Source organism: Diorhabda sublineata, chromosome 11 (genome assembly GCF_026230105.1).
Source record: "Diorhabda sublineata isolate icDioSubl1.1 chromosome 11, icDioSubl1.1, whole genome shotgun sequence".
Taxonomy (NCBI): Eukaryota; Metazoa; Arthropoda; class Insecta; order Coleoptera; family Chrysomelidae; genus Diorhabda; species Diorhabda sublineata.
In genome coordinates this window covers 3,529,476-3,546,184 of record NC_079484.1, presented here as the reverse complement: position 1 = coordinate 3,546,184, position 16,709 = coordinate 3,529,476, and the positions used below count along the sequence as shown (strand labels likewise).

The 16,709-nt window shown below is 30.0% G+C and overlaps 6 protein-coding genes across 6 annotated transcripts; 3 read left to right on the top strand and 3 right to left on the bottom strand.

The window, feature by feature from the left end:
- Positions 1 to 229: 229 nt before the first annotated feature.
- LOC130450320 (WD repeat and FYVE domain-containing protein 2) lies at positions 230 to 3,673 on the bottom strand. Its single transcript, XM_056788652.1, has 4 exons — positions 3,453 to 3,673; positions 1,945 to 2,292; positions 1,272 to 1,850; positions 230 to 590 (listed from the first exon to the last, which is right to left on the bottom strand). The coding sequence occupies exons 1-4, from the start codon at positions 3,608 to 3,610 to the stop codon at positions 455 to 457; spliced, it is 1,221 nt and encodes a 406-aa protein (XP_056644630.1). The 5' UTR covers positions 3,611 to 3,673; the 3' UTR covers positions 230 to 454.
- A 231-nt stretch (positions 3,674 to 3,904) lies between these two features.
- Positions 3,905 to 8,637, top strand: LOC130450318 (exocyst complex component 8). The gene is made up of 13 exons (XM_056788650.1): positions 3,905 to 4,044; positions 4,093 to 4,248; positions 4,391 to 4,590; positions 5,036 to 5,178; positions 5,319 to 5,472; positions 5,530 to 5,656; positions 5,727 to 5,926; positions 5,993 to 6,130; positions 6,392 to 6,572; positions 7,404 to 7,534; positions 7,588 to 7,810; positions 7,870 to 8,057; positions 8,340 to 8,637. The coding sequence occupies exons 1-13, from the start codon at positions 3,981 to 3,983 to the stop codon at positions 8,535 to 8,537; spliced, it is 2,103 nt and encodes a 700-aa protein (XP_056644628.1). The 5' UTR covers positions 3,905 to 3,980; the 3' UTR covers positions 8,538 to 8,637.
- LOC130450319 (sperm-associated antigen 7) lies at positions 8,621 to 10,543 on the bottom strand. Its single transcript, XM_056788651.1, has 5 exons — positions 10,383 to 10,543; positions 10,178 to 10,334; positions 9,505 to 9,676; positions 9,281 to 9,446; positions 8,621 to 9,227 (listed from the first exon to the last, which is right to left on the bottom strand). The coding sequence occupies exons 1-5, from the start codon at positions 10,459 to 10,461 to the stop codon at positions 9,106 to 9,108; spliced, it is 696 nt and encodes a 231-aa protein (XP_056644629.1). The 5' UTR covers positions 10,462 to 10,543; the 3' UTR covers positions 8,621 to 9,105.
- A 359-nt stretch (positions 10,544 to 10,902) lies between these two features.
- Positions 10,903 to 14,221, bottom strand: LOC130450315 (endoplasmic reticulum-Golgi intermediate compartment protein 3). The gene is made up of 5 exons (XM_056788646.1): positions 14,036 to 14,221; positions 13,819 to 13,977; positions 13,563 to 13,705; positions 12,661 to 13,066; positions 10,903 to 11,256 (listed from the first exon to the last, which is right to left on the bottom strand). Exons 1-5 carry the CDS (start codon positions 14,124 to 14,126, stop codon positions 10,919 to 10,921), a joined length of 1,137 nt encoding a protein of 378 aa, XP_056644624.1. The 5' UTR covers positions 14,127 to 14,221; the 3' UTR covers positions 10,903 to 10,918.
- On the top strand, positions 11,310 to 12,260 carry LOC130450317 (reactive oxygen species modulator 1). Its single transcript, XM_056788648.1, has 2 exons — positions 11,310 to 11,908; positions 11,996 to 12,260. The coding sequence occupies exons 1-2, from the start codon at positions 11,778 to 11,780 to the stop codon at positions 12,102 to 12,104; spliced, it is 240 nt and encodes a 79-aa protein (XP_056644626.1). The 5' UTR covers positions 11,310 to 11,777; the 3' UTR covers positions 12,105 to 12,260.
- Positions 14,222 to 14,448: 227 nt separating the features above from the next.
- LOC130450316 (succinate dehydrogenase assembly factor 4, mitochondrial-like) lies at positions 14,449 to 15,204 on the top strand. Its single transcript, XM_056788647.1, has 2 exons — positions 14,449 to 14,587; positions 14,640 to 15,204. Exons 1-2 carry the CDS (start codon positions 14,515 to 14,517, stop codon positions 14,918 to 14,920), a joined length of 354 nt encoding a protein of 117 aa, XP_056644625.1. The 5' UTR covers positions 14,449 to 14,514; the 3' UTR covers positions 14,921 to 15,204.
- The last annotated feature ends 1,505 nt before the right edge of the window (positions 15,205 to 16,709 follow it).

The following is a 16,709-nucleotide window of genomic DNA, read 5'->3' as shown; positions in this document are numbered from 1 at the left end:
TTAAATTAGATTGGGATACTACTTGCTCAACTCCTGTGGTTAATTCATTCCGAAGAAGATTTTAACCAGTAAAAAAGCATCAATCTATCACTAAAGGATATTTATAGTTTCATAAAGATAAGCTCAGATTTGTTATTAATGTTTTTAATATTGTTAACACATCAATTCCACACGATTTAGGATACCATTAACAGGATATTGAAGGGTAGATAAGGTAAAGAGTAGAAACTTTTTAATAATAATACTCATAAACAATTTATTATGAAATAAGAGAAATAATAGCTAGAGCAGAATTATAATACATATACAATTTTAATAGAACCTATATAATATTATCATAATAATGTAAACATTCAATTTTAACAAAAGTATAATATGTAATGATCGTTACTTTAACTGACCACAAAAAAAGTGTTCAATCACATTAGAATGCATTTAATATTTTACTTAATATTCAAAGCAGTGCTGTTATATCCCAAACTTTTATTAAACGATCCTGCCCGACAGTAACTAGCCTTTTATTTGTTTCATCAACACTCATCGCAACTACAGCGTGTTTTACATCATGAAAAGTGGCCAAAGAAGGTCTCCTGTTAAAAAGAATTATTTTCACAAATATGATAGATAAATATATATTGCAGAGATACTTTAGGTTCTAATATTCCCCTGCTATCAGAATTGCTTTTGTCATCTACATCTCACTTTATAGTTCTAGGATTCTAATGAACTCCAGTATCTGTACCAGACCACAGGTTTCTAGTCTGAAGTAATTTTTCTCTATGTTTACAATTAGTATTACAGAGCTAGATGAACCAGTGTCATCCTCCTCCCCACAGAATATATACTAAATAATTTCTGTTATACTTAATCTCATCAGGTGCTTCCTAGAGTGATAATGTCCTGTAACAACCCTTACAAAGCCCAGATTCGTCCATCTTTTGGACAGCTTAGAGCATAGAAGAAAGGACACTGACCTGACTCTGTTTTACTGATACTACCACAGAAAATGCTCTTCGGGCTGTCCAACATAACAAAGAGGAAGCCAAGATCCATAGAACAATAACAAAGTTTCAATTGTATTATGGTCAAGCCCCACATTAACATTGTGTAATCCACATTATTCATAAATATAACCTATGGGAGTCTCAAAGGACGAAAGAATGTAATTGTAAGTATTGTAAACAATGTACTATTAGTAATTATTAATAAGGTTTCCATTTTTTATATAAAAGAACCTCATCCATGTAAAAATAATGTTTCTTAATACTTACTCTTTATCCTTAAGTGCAACATGGCAGGGTTCACAAACTCTAACTGCAAATTCGAATCCCATAGAAGGTATTGTTATCCTCCCAGTAGAACATTTCTCACATATCGCTTTACCACAGTGGCGGCAATGGTGTTGTCTTAATCCAAGTTGTCTTTGGTCCATCATGGCACGGAAATTCCAGAAGAAAGGTCTACCACATAATTGGCATAAATCTGACTCTACCCATTCTGGGGTTTCTTGTCGAGGTTGATTCATATCCCAAAATACTAGTACGCAATCTTCTCCAGCACTCAGTAATTGTTTGGTACTTGTTGAATAATAAAGACTAGATACTTTGTTATGGTGTCCTTGTAGTTCGTAAGCATTGCCCTGTTGTCCCCCTATGTCCCACACAATAACAGTATGATCAAACGATCCACTAAACAACATATTTCTATCACTATCCCAAGATAGTGATCTAATAGATCCAGAATGTGCTTTTAATGTTGTTATAACAGTTACTCCATTATTATCTAATTTTAACATTGTTATTTGTCCAGAATAGTCGCCAACAAATGCATGTTTTGTTTGGGCATCGAATCTGACACAATTGATAGGAAAAATTACTAAGAAAAGAGAATTTAAATGAATGAAAAATAAATATATAAATGTTGAAAATTATTTTAAAAGGATACTGTAATGCTGTGCACCAAGCTTCTGAATTAAACGTTCCGAGATTCCTTCCTGTCTGGGTGCAATTATAAGAAAATACTTTATCTCTACCAACGCTCAATACCCATTCACAATTAATAGCAAATATAATTTCTGTAACTCTAGCTTGATGCGACAAATATTCTCTAACAGGCATCATTCTATTAAAATCAGAGGTTAATGTGAATTCTGATACTGTACCATTTTCTTGACCAATAAAAAGTTGTCGAGTTTCAACAGTGTAATAAATAGATGTGGTCCCACTTGGCATATATTGACAAATACTTGGCCAGTATTGACCAGAATCCCTTTTTAGCCATACTCTAACAGTCCTGAAAGAATGGATTCAGACAAATACAACAGCTATTCAATTTAAAACCTGCTTTTAATTATTTTTCAAATGGAATTGGAATGTAAAGTAACCCATAAACATTCAGTTTTAACTGCACAGTTTACGCAATTCAGTTTAACTGACTGCATACACATTCAGTTGAAAATATGTTATAGTTTAGTCAATATTTGGAGTAAATACTTTTTACAATAGTTTCTGATGGATATTTGTTACTATAGAGGTGTGTGATGCCATTAGAAGAAACAAAAAAGCAAACTATATGGGCAAAATGTTTTATTTTCAAAAAAATCCAATCACTTACACATTAACATTGTAAATGAACTAAAACTCCATCCTCAAGGTGACTAAGCATGATCTCAATTAATTTTGATCCTACACATGCACAGCTTTAACTAACAGTTAGAATCACAGTTAAAACTGAAAGTTCAGTGGAGACTTTGAGTAAAGTATAAAACTTCATTAATACATCTTTATTAATACAAGTTACCACATATTTTATATCTATACATTTTCTTTGATTAACTCCAGAAGAATAAGCAAAACTTTAAATTACTTATGTGAGATCACATAATACACTGTGGATTTTTAATTAAAAATAAATATTTTTTTAATAGTTTCATCATATGTTTTTATATTAAAATAAATCAACAAAATTGGAATATGTTTTGATAATATTTTTGAGGTGCTTTTAATATTTAAACTATCACACTTTTGAGGATAATATGTTTACGTATTACTAATTAAATAAAATTTAATTGGTAAATTAATCAAAAAAGTTATCATGCAAAAACTATAAAAAGTATGTTTATCCTAATTAGAAATGAAACTGGAAACTTGCCAAACAAATATTCCTATTGATTGTACAAGGAATTGGCTGGAATTCAACTTAACGAGAAACAATTTTTGTCAATATTTATATAAACGTTTTGTAAACTTTAAATTATCTACACTATATTTACATTAGTTGTAAAGCTAAACAAATCTTATTGGAAATGAATCATTTTCTTGTAGTAATACTTTGATTGCTTCTATATTGTATTATATTTTAATAACAGCAGAATATTTCGATGTTCAAGTGGCGTTTCACAAACACGGCTAACGTTACATCTACAGGCATATTATAGCATTTATATTACGTACTTATCATCTGAAACACTGATAATTCCTTCTTCGCCGGGTATAATAACAGCGGCATTAATGTCTTCACTACAGGCATCTAATTTTGATAATAGTACTGGCTTTTTGGTTGTACAAAATCTTTCATTTGATTGAGTTGCTGGTTTAATTTCCGCTGCCATTTTTTGTATTTGACTTTTGAATAATCAAAACAGTGACAACCTTATGACACTTGAGCTTTATCTAAAATGTCAATTGGAAATGTTAGTGTTCCTGTGGACAAATGACCTTCGATATAGTTATTATTACTTAATAGCGTGAATACAAATTATATTTACAAAGAAAAAGGAATAAAATTAATATAAATCCGTTGAAGATCAAATGAATAAAATTGGATTGTTCAAACACTTGAATGTATATGTAACTGAGTAGCCTCTTATCTATTAGCTGAATATTCTGATTATATCAGGCAATTTGATGTTAAGAAGTCGAAAACTACTTTGTCACTGCTATCAAAATATTTATTTTCATATGTCAAACTGACAAATTGAAATGGAAAATACGAAAGAACCTAACTTTAAGCTATTGAGTGGAAAAGACTTCATTCCAGAAAAATGTAATAAAAATAACAAATAAATATATATATTATTTTTTTTTATTTTAGACGTCAAAAGTTTATCACAAAACTATGTGGGTGGATCCGAGCTACAAAATCTTCGTAGAAAAATTCAAGCTCTTTCAGAAGAAACAAGTAATAATTTGAAAAAAAATGTTTATGAAAATTATGTACAGTTTATTGAAACTGCCAAAGAAATTTCACGTATCCTTTTATTTACAATAATTGCTTATGTATATAGTGTGATAATCGATATTAATTTTTTAATATAAATAATGGATTCTCACAGTTTTAAATTTTTTAGTATTGTATACAGATCGAAAAAAGTTTTCTTAATAATTGCTAGATTTGGAAAGTGAGATGTATCAGCTGTCTCATTTACTTTCAGAGCAAAAATCATTATTGAGTGCTCTATCTACAACATCTATATTAGAAGATACACAACCTATAAATTTAGAAAGGGAAAATAAGGCAACTGAAAAGGATATTGAGGAAGATAATAAACAGAAATTAGCAGCAATTTTGGAGAAAGTAGAGGGATGTAAAGTAAGAAATAAGTTTATTTAAACAAACAAGCACTTTAATGAATGAATTAATAATTAATCAAATTTTTCTTACAATATTTATATATTTAGTCTTGCTTTCTATTTATTTATTTATTATCTTGTCTAAGGAAACATTTTTTTCTGGAACTTTGTTATGCCGATGTAGGTATTATTTGTCAGTTAAAACTTTCAATAAACACCATAAATGTAAAAAGAAACACTTGTTTTGGATTATATGGAAGTACAAGTGTAACAAATAGGTAACAACAATCAATCTTAAACTGTTCAACATAGAGAATCTTCTTTATTTCTGGTTTAAGGTATGATTGAGCTTAAGATTGAAAATCATTTTTTTAATAATTTTATAATTCCTGGCCTATTGTCGGTTTTATAAATTCCGAACTTGGCAATTGCCCGACCCACATCACTAATCTAATCATTTTAAGGAATTATTGGAAGTACATGGAAGAAAACTACTATTTGAAGGAGATTTACTAGAAATAGATCCAACTGAAAATACATCTATAAAAACTGTTCATGTGTATTTATTCACTGATAGTTTCATGATAACAAACAGAAATTCTAACAGGTGATTTCAACTTACTTGCTTTATTCTTAGTTAGATTTAAAGCCTACAGAATTTGTCCTGTCCTGCTATATAACCAATTAAATTTATTGCAGCGTAAAATATTTTAGTGAGACCATCAAATGTAATATCTTATTTTGTAGCCGTGGACTTATGAAGTATATTTATGAAATTATGTATGATTTGAGTAGTCTAGCAGTTGTGAACGTTAGGGATTTAGGGAATGTTAAACACGCTTTCAAATTGCTAATTTTTCCGGATACCAGAGTCTTCCAATGTTCCTCCAATTCTGGGAAAGTAAGTAAAATGTTTGAAATCTAAACACAAATATGTTACATCTCTTGTTTCTTGTAGAAAGAATGGTTGGATAAATTTGATCAAGCAAAAAAGACTAGATTAGCCCAAGAACAACAGAAGAGGGAATCAGTTACAGAAAAATCACCTTCACGTTCAACTTCCATTGAATCATCAAGTTATAACCGTAATATACTAAATAATTCAAATATTTCTTTCATGTTTCTAGATTAGATATAAACAATTGTATTTTATAGCTTTTGAAGAACCAGAAGAAGATTTAGGAACAGTACATCCAGAGTGGTTTTTAGATATCCCAGAAGAGCTTGATGTTTGTGTAGCACAAAGACATTTCGAAGAAGCTCTTTCATTATTACAAAAATCCAAAGAATACATTAATCAGCTGCAAACTACAAACGACAAACATGATCAAGTTTTAATTGATATCCAGAGAAAAGTAAGCAAGTATTTTTTTTATTATACAGTTTATCGATCAAAAAGTACTAATTTTTAATTGAACTAGGCTGAACAGCGCCAACATAGTTTGACTGAAGTGTTGATGAAGGAATTGGAAGTCAATCCAGATAAATCTTTACAAGGAGGACTCAGAGCTGCTAGAAGAGCCGTGAGGTTACTTAACCAGTTAGGAAGGGAGACCCAAGTAAAATGTTTTTATTTCTAATGTTATTAGAAGATAATTAATATAATTTTCCTCATAACTTATATTTTATCTATATACTTATATAGTTATTTAATATTCTGGGGTGTTTTATAATTATTTTCACTTTTTTGAACTATAATTGATTTTTTGGTAATCACTGAGTTACCTTCCCTTAATATCTACTGCTTTAATGGCCAATATAAGACTTTAGAATATATCATAAGTTCTTTAGAAAATAATAATATTTTTTTCTTATTTTAGTCTTGCAATCTGTTTCTGAAATTATGTAGTAGTATGTTGAGGACCCAATGCAAAAGAGTAAAAAGAGAAGGTTCTACAACAACTTATATAAGGCATTTAGCAAGTGTAGTATTCACAAATATGTGTCATATGTCCGAGGAATTTCTAAGAGCTTTTCCAAATTCACCAAATTGTGCATCAGGTAATTAAATTATGTCTTTCGAATACTTTTAAACCATTCATGTGATATAAAGTCTAACCTTTTCGCTGCGACGCCTTTAGTTAGGATTTCTTGGTGTGCTACGCCCCTTTTTAGGAGGTTTAGACGTTATATAGACCACCCCTTAAGTCAAGTGCAAGATTTTTCAACATTTAACTACTGCAACCCACTAAAACAGGCCTAGAATTGTATCTTGTATTTTAATGAATATCTTTATTATCATAATATTTTATAAATATGAAATGTCAGTAGAAACAATTATTATTTCAATGAAAACTTTAATGTAGTAATAAAACCTAAACACTCAGCACGGGAAGTAAATTGAGGTGGAAGAGGCTAGGGCACAGTCGGTTAATAAACAGATAATTTTCAGCCGTTTTGTATATACAGGGTATCCAGAAAATCTCCTGTTAAACATTAACTAGAGATAGGAGATGGGATTTTATGTCTAACCTAACATTGTTACCCCTGGCAATTTTTTTTAGTATAACAATCATAATTTACAATTCTATAGGTTATTGTGTTAACTTGGAAGTTGCAGTGAAAAAAAATCTCAAATATGTCCTAATGAGACTCCTCCATTTTAGGTTCCTTTGGTCAGTTTCTCTTTAGTCTTCGGTCTTCTCTTGCATCAATGATTGTAGTAGAGAATTGACATTTGGCTTCTACCTTGTATTGTTTCTTGTACTGTTACAATTAGAAGCTTTTTATGGATTGAAACATACTAGGGAGCAACGACAGTGTACTTGTTTAAAAAAATTGGTTCTATGGTAATTTTTTTTGTGAAATCCAAAAATTTTTCTGATTTTTCAGCATATGTTGTCTGGGCTACTAACGAATTGCTCGTTTTTACCACCCACTTCATTAAACAAGTCTTCATGCCACAAACATCACTATCTACAGTTACGGAATGTATAGTATTGGTTCGATCACAATGTGAAAGGGTAGGTATTACAATATAAGACTAATTAGATGAATTAATAATAATAATTTTCAGTTATATTCATATGGACTCGATATATGTTACCAATTAGATGGTACTTTGAGGTCTTCGATTATAAAAGCATTAAAAGATTCAAGAGATAAATTGATAGATTCAATTAAATTGAGAGCGATAGAAGACAAATGGAATCCAATGAATTTGCATTCGAAATCGGCTTTGAGTAGATTCATGCATGAATATTCTCTGATGGGGGTACATTTAGAAAGTTTTGTTTCCGGTGGGTTACTCATTCTGTTTCTAAAACAAAATTTTTCATCATTTTTTATATAATTCTAGGTGATACTTGGCTTCAACTCACAACAAGTACTTTATCGTTCACTAAAATGTTTTTTCAATTTTTAAATGATTGCATGAAGTTAAAAACTACGGAATTGATGTATATTATAGACGAGACTCTTTATAATGTTTTCGATGCTCAATTAAAACATAACGATAATGCATTACGAAATGAAACAAACCAAGAGGTAAATAAATTATTGTTATTTGGTTAGATTCTTCTTATTTTTTGACGTAACTCCTTTTGCTTCATAATTATGCAGTTACTGAATATTCTGAACCAGTTTAGTTGCGAGGAAAAAGAGAATTTTAGTGTTATTAGTCATTACCGTTTCTTTTGCTTCAAATTTAAGTTTCTTAACTCCCAACTCATCCATGTGTCAAGTTATTACTTGTATTTCATGAGAATAACTAATTATAATTCTATTTTATTTTTTTTTTATTTCCTTAATGGAAACTTTTTTTTTCAGAAAAGGATGTTTTTGACCAAAAATGCAGATTTTCTTCTGGGAAACGTTATAGACGTTTCCCAAGACATCTACAATAGAAATGTAGGTTACGAATGTCAGACACTGAAAAAATTGCAGCAAGAATATGTTGCTTTAAGAAAAGGTATATCTCCTACTTCTAGGAATACTAAAACAAAGTATTCTTCAGATTTTTTGTAGATTTAACTAATATTCAATTTATAAGTATCCTTGAAATATTATTTATAGTTTTTGTATATTATGTATTTCAAATAAAAAAATAATTCTGCACATTGTTTTATTTCTGTTTTAACTGATAACATTGCAATCTATTATCTAACATTCTTAAAAGCAAAAAGAGACCAAATTATGTATCTTCTCATTTATTTTCTAATTATCTTAAATAAACAACAGTTTTTAGACTCTTGCTAGTAAAGAGACCTTGAAGAAGTTAAATGTTTATCATGAGTTTCTTCCATCCTCCTCGGACTTTATATTTGTCAGTTTATCTAAATACTTTTTGGATCTAGTAATATCAAAACTCTCGACCTAGATGTGTTGTTTAGTATCTCAAGGGGTATAAGAGAAAGGCATCGTATTCAAATTTTAAAATAAGACAAATATTCATAGTACATCTTTTTAAAACTATACATCTATAATTTGAAATATTTCTTTGGACTTAAGAACAGAATTAATTACAGCTAATATAATACTCAACAATCTTATAGTTACAAAAAAGATCATCAACATGATTGAAAAAAATTTATATTCAAGTCTGTGGAAGAGCATTAGAGGTAGGTTCATTAGATTCCAGTTTTTGTCTTTTCTTAGCCCTTATGTCTGCCATTGTCTGTTCAATTGATCTATTATCCTTCTTATTTTCACTGGGAACTGAAATATATAAATACATAAATTACAGTATTATCAAAGTACAAGTTACAAACCGAATCCATAAGATTTATTAGTTTCTGTTTTTCTAGCAGCATCCAAAGCTGCATCTTGTCCTATCAAATGCACATACTTGTCTTTGTAATTGGTATTAGGTGTAAATTTTTTAGATTTTTTCGAGGCACGTTCTTCCTCTTCTTGCTCCATTTTTTCAATTTGTCTCTGTAAGTATTAAACAAATTCAAAATAAGATAATGAATTCACATTAAAAATTGCTCACTTTTTCAATAAGTTTCTTTTTAATTTCATCATTCCAAATATCATTTCTTCTTCTTGCGGCTAATTCATCTTCACATGGGGGATTTTCTTTTCTATATACTCTAATGTACCTATCTACACCATCGACACCAAAGGAAAAGGACAGCAAACCATTAGCTTCAGCTAATTCATGCCTAGAGGGAAAATATGATTACACAGGAAATAATGAATAAAAATTTTAAGTAAATCCAATTACACAGAACATATGAAGGTCTGAGAAGTTTAATAATATGAAAACATAACATTTCTTAATAATCTCTTGATTAACGTTAATTTTTAAAATAAAATTTGCAATATTAAATGAACACTTTTCTTCATTCAATTATGCCAAAAGACAAATATACTCTAGTTAATCAAGTCACTACTGTATTTAATTTACACAAAAACAAATTTTCCTTCTGATACTATCCACAGTTGAATTACAATTGCGTATTTCTAGTGACATACAAATGAGAAAACCAAATAAAATGGTTTAAAAAGATTTATTGTATGGAATATAAAGGAAAATACAAATGGCCAAATGATTTTCATAACTTATCATTAGGTATTAACGTATATTCAATTAAAACTATCGTTGTTAAAGTAAATGATTGTTTAGGGATTCAATATTAACAAGTAAATGTTTAGTAACTTACACTATACTCCTATATATTTGGTCCATAGGTTCGAATTTTAAAGTCATATTATTTGGATCTTGAAAATGAGATGAAAATTTAGCAGCTACGCGTTCTTTAAAACGTTTCAACTTCTCCTTTTCTTCTAACTGACGTCGTTCATTTTCTTGTTTTCGTTCTAGGAAATATAAATTGATTTATGGTTGACTTAATTTTATATACTCACTTTTTATTAACAACTTCTCCTTTTCACTTAAACTTGGAGGTTTATCCATCGAATTCATAATTGATCCCAGTAAATCCATTTTAAACAAAATTGTGGATTATATATTTTATTTTGATAGGTCAAACACTTGACTTTAATTTTAAAAGACGTTATATATAACCAAAAATTCTTCTTTTTCGTGGTCTCTACTTTGGTTACTACTGCTACTCAGTTATGTAATTTCAACAAACATTAGTTTAATTCATTTTTGTTCCAATTGAATGTGCCATTGTCTATAGAATATCCACATAATATTGTATATACAATACTTGTACGTAGTTCATGCTTTAATTTCACAAAATTATGTGGCTGTATTTTCTCCGGCTAAAGTCTTGTACCAGTAACATGAGAAGAATGGAATAGAAATAGTCAATTGCGCTATTTCCTAAAACTCATGGCAGAATCAAAACAATACTCGAATAACGGAACATACCTCGATATAGTTTATATAGGTAAAGGGCTTATTAAAATGAAACGAAAATTTAGTGAAATAATTTTTAATTAAACTTTCCTAATTCAATTTTTTTCTGTATAATTTTTATAGAGTGATATAAAAGCCGATCCAATAAACCGGCAACAGTGTAAATTCCCCCTATTATCGCACAAAGATTCGTAATAAAGTGACCAAAAGATTTTTCTTTCTCTGTGTATTTAACCATCAGAGGTGATAATTCGTACTGGAAGAATATTCCTGGCATTCCAGATTCTCCACTTATAATTGATACTGTTTTTTGATGTTTAGTCACTGAATACTGATTCGAACTTATTATTGTACCATCCTTATTAACGTAAGAAGTAGGAACGATCTTTATGTAGTATTGAAACATCGTTGATCCTAAAAATATATCGTTGGCTTAAACCATCAAATGAGATCACGTGGTACATTTTGACTAGAGCGCCATCTTAAATTGGTGCAGCGTCAAAACTGAACCATTGTTTACCTTTCAAATGGGTATTATAACAAAAAACAACCCATATAAAGTAAATATTTTATGATGAACTTTAAAGATATAATAAATATTTATCGATCAGAATAATTCACATATTTGACATAAAAATTTAATCAAGCAATTATTGGATCCATTATTAATTGAGGTGTGTTAATTTGAGAGTTTTCAGCACTTCAACATTTGACGCCAATATGAAATTGCACTTTTAAATATATACACGAAAAAATGCCTACAGCTGAATAAAGAATGACATTTGACTTTTCATTTTCGACACAATTTTTTTATAATCACATGTAAAGTGAAAAATGTTTCGTAAGTGGGATTATTTATAATCAACAAACTTATAATCACTTAAGATAAATCGTTTTAATTGAAAAAAAACTCTATTTTTCGCTATACTGAAAATATGCCTGTACCGGGTGGCGTTTATCAACAGCAAGGTCCCTCCTGTGTGGACAGGATGAAAATGGGATTTTTTTTAGGATTCTGCGTTGGAATGGCCAGTGGTGCATTGTTCGGAGGATTTTCCGCTCTTAGGTAAATATTAGAAGAAAAAAAAACATACGAATATATAATAAAGATCTGATATTTACATTTTTTTGGTCAATTAATAAAATTTTTTAGAGGCGGCCTTAGAGGTAGAGAACTGGTAAATACTGTAGGAAAAGTGATGCTCCAAGGAGGCGGATCGTTTGGGACATTTTTGGCTATAGGATCTGGGTTAAGGTGTTAAGATATTTGGGATACATGTTGCACTGGCTTCACATAAAATGTCTCATATTCTTGATTAGACTTGTATGAATTAAATGTGATTATTTACTATTTATACAATAAATTTTTAGTACTGATTTAAGAAGTGTTAAAATTTCAGTTTTAATAAATCTGAAAATATGCATTTTATCTATTTTAACCTTTAGTAATGTAGCAATGGAAATATCAACTTAGCATTCCTAAAATTAGTCGCCACTGATAAAAAGTTCAGAATGGTCATAAAATGAATGAAAGAACTACAAATCTAGAGAAAAAAATTATAGATTTCCTATTTTCCACCAAATATTTTCCAATACTATATAATCACCGATTAGGGATATATATCAAAATAAAAAATATGCCTTACAAAGTAATTATTAAAGTTATATTTGAGTTAGTACCTTAGGTTCATCCTATGGTAGTTTTCATGGTTGCAATCATACAAAATAAACAGCAACTAATTAAGTAACACATACTTTTTGTTTTCAATCAATAATTCACTTTTATATATTGTTATATAATTAAAAAAAACTACATACCTTCACTAGCATAGACCTCTAAATCTTTTAAAGGATTATGTGTGTGGCTCTCTATTCTATTTCCGAAAGACAAATGCCTTATCTTGTGAGATGTATTAAACTCACTTGATGAAAATGGTTGAACGTCATGGACATGCAAATGGCTAACACTAAAACTCTCTCCAGGTGCTATGTGAAAACTTCCACTGACCCTATTAACTATGAGGCTGCCATAAATTTGACAGCCCTGAGTGAAAGCTGTTTTCAGTTTTTCACTATGTTTCTCATCTTTACACTGTTCTATGCTGTCAATATTGTCTAAAGCCCACTTTCGCTCCCGGTAGGCTTCTTTTACATCAGCACAAGTATTACAACAACGATCTGCAGCACCATAGCAGCTTCCACATTCTGTTTTGTTGGAATTTTGCTATAAAATTTATTGTTGTCAAGTTTAGAAGAAACTAATATAGACATGGGTTAAGGTAAATCAATAAGATCCCTTTTCTATTGTTATTAAGATTGTGATACATGAAAGTAGATAAAAACTGCTTTACACTTGTATTTCAAAAGGGCTACCTTGAAATGCCCTTTCTGAAAGTACCAAGTTTCAAACAAACTTGACACAATGATAGTTTGTAGCAGGCCAAAAAGTCTCAATAGGCACAACCCGCCCCCCCCGTAAAAACTACCCTTGAAGTGTCCGAAGATACCCTGGGGAAGAAGGGTTCTGACATAAGGATTGAGTAGAGTCCTTTATTGAAAAAAAAATGTAAAATAATAAAATACAACTTTAGTTTAAGCTTATTTCTCAATATTTTAAGCATTTGTTCGAAAATCTATCTTTTTAATTTATATTTGAAATTTCAACAAGATCCAAAATTATTTTTGACTCAATGACTAAATTTTAGTTTATATAGACTTACCGTTGTATTTTTTGGAATGGTGATATTAATTTTATTAGGATCTGCTATAGGTCTTCCTTCTAAATCAAGTCTTCTTTTATATACATTATGATCTATTTTTAAATGTTGTTCTCCTGAAGAATCCATCGCATCTAATGCTAAAACTAAAATTTCATAACATAAAATACTTACTTAAACACTAGACCTTGCAAATATAAAACAATTTTAATAATCAATTCGTCATATAATTGCAATTGTACCACAGAAATCCACTTACAGTCACAAGATATCCTAGGAACAATAAAATCTAAGTTAATTTGAATGTTAGGGCTTCTAGAAGTATCTACAAATAATTCTTCTGTAATATCTGGAGTCACATAATTTAAAAATTCTGACCAAAATAGTAAACTCATTAGGATAACACTTATAATAGTTACTAAAACAAATTGGTAATTAATATAAATTGTTTAATTATATTATAAATGAGTATTTACTCGCTCCTCCTCCATATGTTTGGATTCTAACATCTTCAAGTGTTTTAGGATATGCATCGAACCGTCTTAATTTTTTAATAACTTCCCACATTTTTCATTTAATTATTTTAATTCTAGTGACGTTGAATCCTGAGAACAGTGAACCCATAGGTACTGAGGAGAGAAGAGAGCCGGACTGTTGATAAGCTGTCAAAATAATTAATTGTAGGTTACATATTCTTCTTTTACTTTGAATTATGCCAACAGATTATAAAAAAGAATTTTTTATTATACATTTTCAGTTTATCTATAGTTGCTAGCGTTGTCAACTTTTAATTTTTTTACCTAAATACTATATCTTTTATTGCGCAATGTGAGTGATGAAAAACAAATATGATTTGATATATAATTTGTCAAATGCATTTCATTGTCATTTATTTGAAAAAAATGGAGATCTAAAACATAATAGTCAATCTACGAAAATCAAGTGATTGTTCAAAATGAGCATTATGATGTATGTGCTGAGATCAATGAAAAATTCACCATTTTCTCCGACTTATTCAGCATGGGAAAGTGAGTAAATTTCAAATTAAATCGCCGTTATATTATTATAACAACGTTTTAGGAAGTGTAAACAAATTTTCGTCTACAAAAGATTCAGTTTCTCCTAATTCCAAAAATGCGACTTCATCAAGAATGGAAGAATTTAGAAAGAAACTTCAACAAAAAACTCCAATTGGAAAATTAGATGAACAAATTGGAAAACATCCTAATGAAGAAGAAGAACCATTACCACCTTGGCCTGATAATACCAATCCACACACAGGAGAGATTGGTGGCCCTAGAGGCCCCGAACCAACTAGATATGGAGACTGGGAGAGAAAAGGAAGAGTGTCAGATTTTTAGTTCAATATTGAAGTGATCCAGTTTCTTTTATAAAGTTGATATTTATTATACAAGATTATTAAACATGGTTTTATTTATTTAGAATTATTAAAAAAAATAGTAATAGTGTTGACTCAAGTTATTCCAAGTAATCATTATGAAGAACTTCAAAATTAAAGTTTTGATCATCCATTAATCACACAAATCATAATTATACAGTTAAATAAGATATTTAATCAAAATTTTGGTGTAGTTTTATGTATTATTAAATATATCTCAAATAAGTAATTATATGAAAATATAAATAAAATAATTAGAGCTTTTATTTATCATATGTAAATAACTGAACATATATTAGGTTTCTATTCAACTATTTATCTGCTTTGTTTGGATTTTTAGTTACAAATTTAGACAATATATTAATTTTGATTTTTTTATACAAATAGATGTTTACTATTTCGAATCAAATGGAATTCTACTGGTAAAGCTTATTCCACAACCAAGGAATTAGTGATTGTAATTTGATGATTGGTAAATAAAACTTTGTCGATAAATAATTAAACCATTCAATTTAACACGGAGAGCACTTCAGTAAAATAATCTTATAACTCGTTTTATTGACATCAGCGTTTACAATCAGATCCATTCAACTTACCTATCAATATATTTAATCCTGTATTGTAAGTAGAATAATTGGCGACCAAGGGAATCTTCTGATAGTTTCATTGTACCCCACTAATTACAAAAGACCGATGTCCTTTGAAAAGTCAATCAGGCGCTTTGATTTGAACCTTTTGATAAATTAGGATGATTCTTAGCCAGGTAAAGAGGGAGAAACTACGGTGGCTTGGTTTCTCTATCAGATGAGATAGCCCAGTTGAATCATCAATGAAATCCAGCTGCTGTTCTTCCAGTATTAGGTTGCCAGTTGTAGATTGCATCGCTCCTCAGATTTCGCGTATCTACCACTAGAACCTATTGCAAGTGATGGAAGGTTCTTGGTCTTTTAACAAGATTCACCTGGACCTCTGGGCGGATGATGTTGATTTTAAGCAGAGTCTTGTCAAAATCTTCAATAAGGGCAGATCCGATGCTTTAGGGGTATTGGGTTCAGTGCTACTCCGAGCCCTCGGAGGTGAATAGGACGATTAGTTATGGTCTCGCCTCTTGTAGAACACTTGGAATTTCGCTTGGTTTTCCACAAGAATTGTTCGCAACACCTGATTATGGTTAAGGTGGGCCGTCCTTTATACTGGCCCTCAACGTTTACATCCTTAAGGGGTGTTCCTAGGATCATAATTCCTTTTATTTCATCAACTCAATTTTCTTTTCAGATTTGCTGAACAAATACTACAACTACACAATTTTTAGATTGTATCGATTTAATTTTTTATAGTTTCACATGAATAAATTGAAAAAATTAATTTATAAAAGTCCAAGGAATAAATAGGGAAATTAGGAAAATAAGTTGGGTTTCAAATATTATTTCTGATTTTTGGATTGGGTTGATTTATTTTGTTTGGCGACCTGTAGGGACGTTTTAAATGGTGTTCTTATGTACAGTTACCATTACAGTTATATGAATGTATTATTGAGGTGAAATTGGTAATTTTAAACAATTAGATTGCGTGAAAAGGGAAGCTGTGACTTCATCGTTTCCTGAAGTCACCAATTTGGGGTTCACCAGATTACAGGAAATCTACAGATAGCTAGTAACATCGTAGGCACCATGAGGTAAGGCAGGAGGCAAGCTAGGGACTTAATCATTATTTTTGTTAACACATTGACTGCCAATTACCTCTCTAAGAGG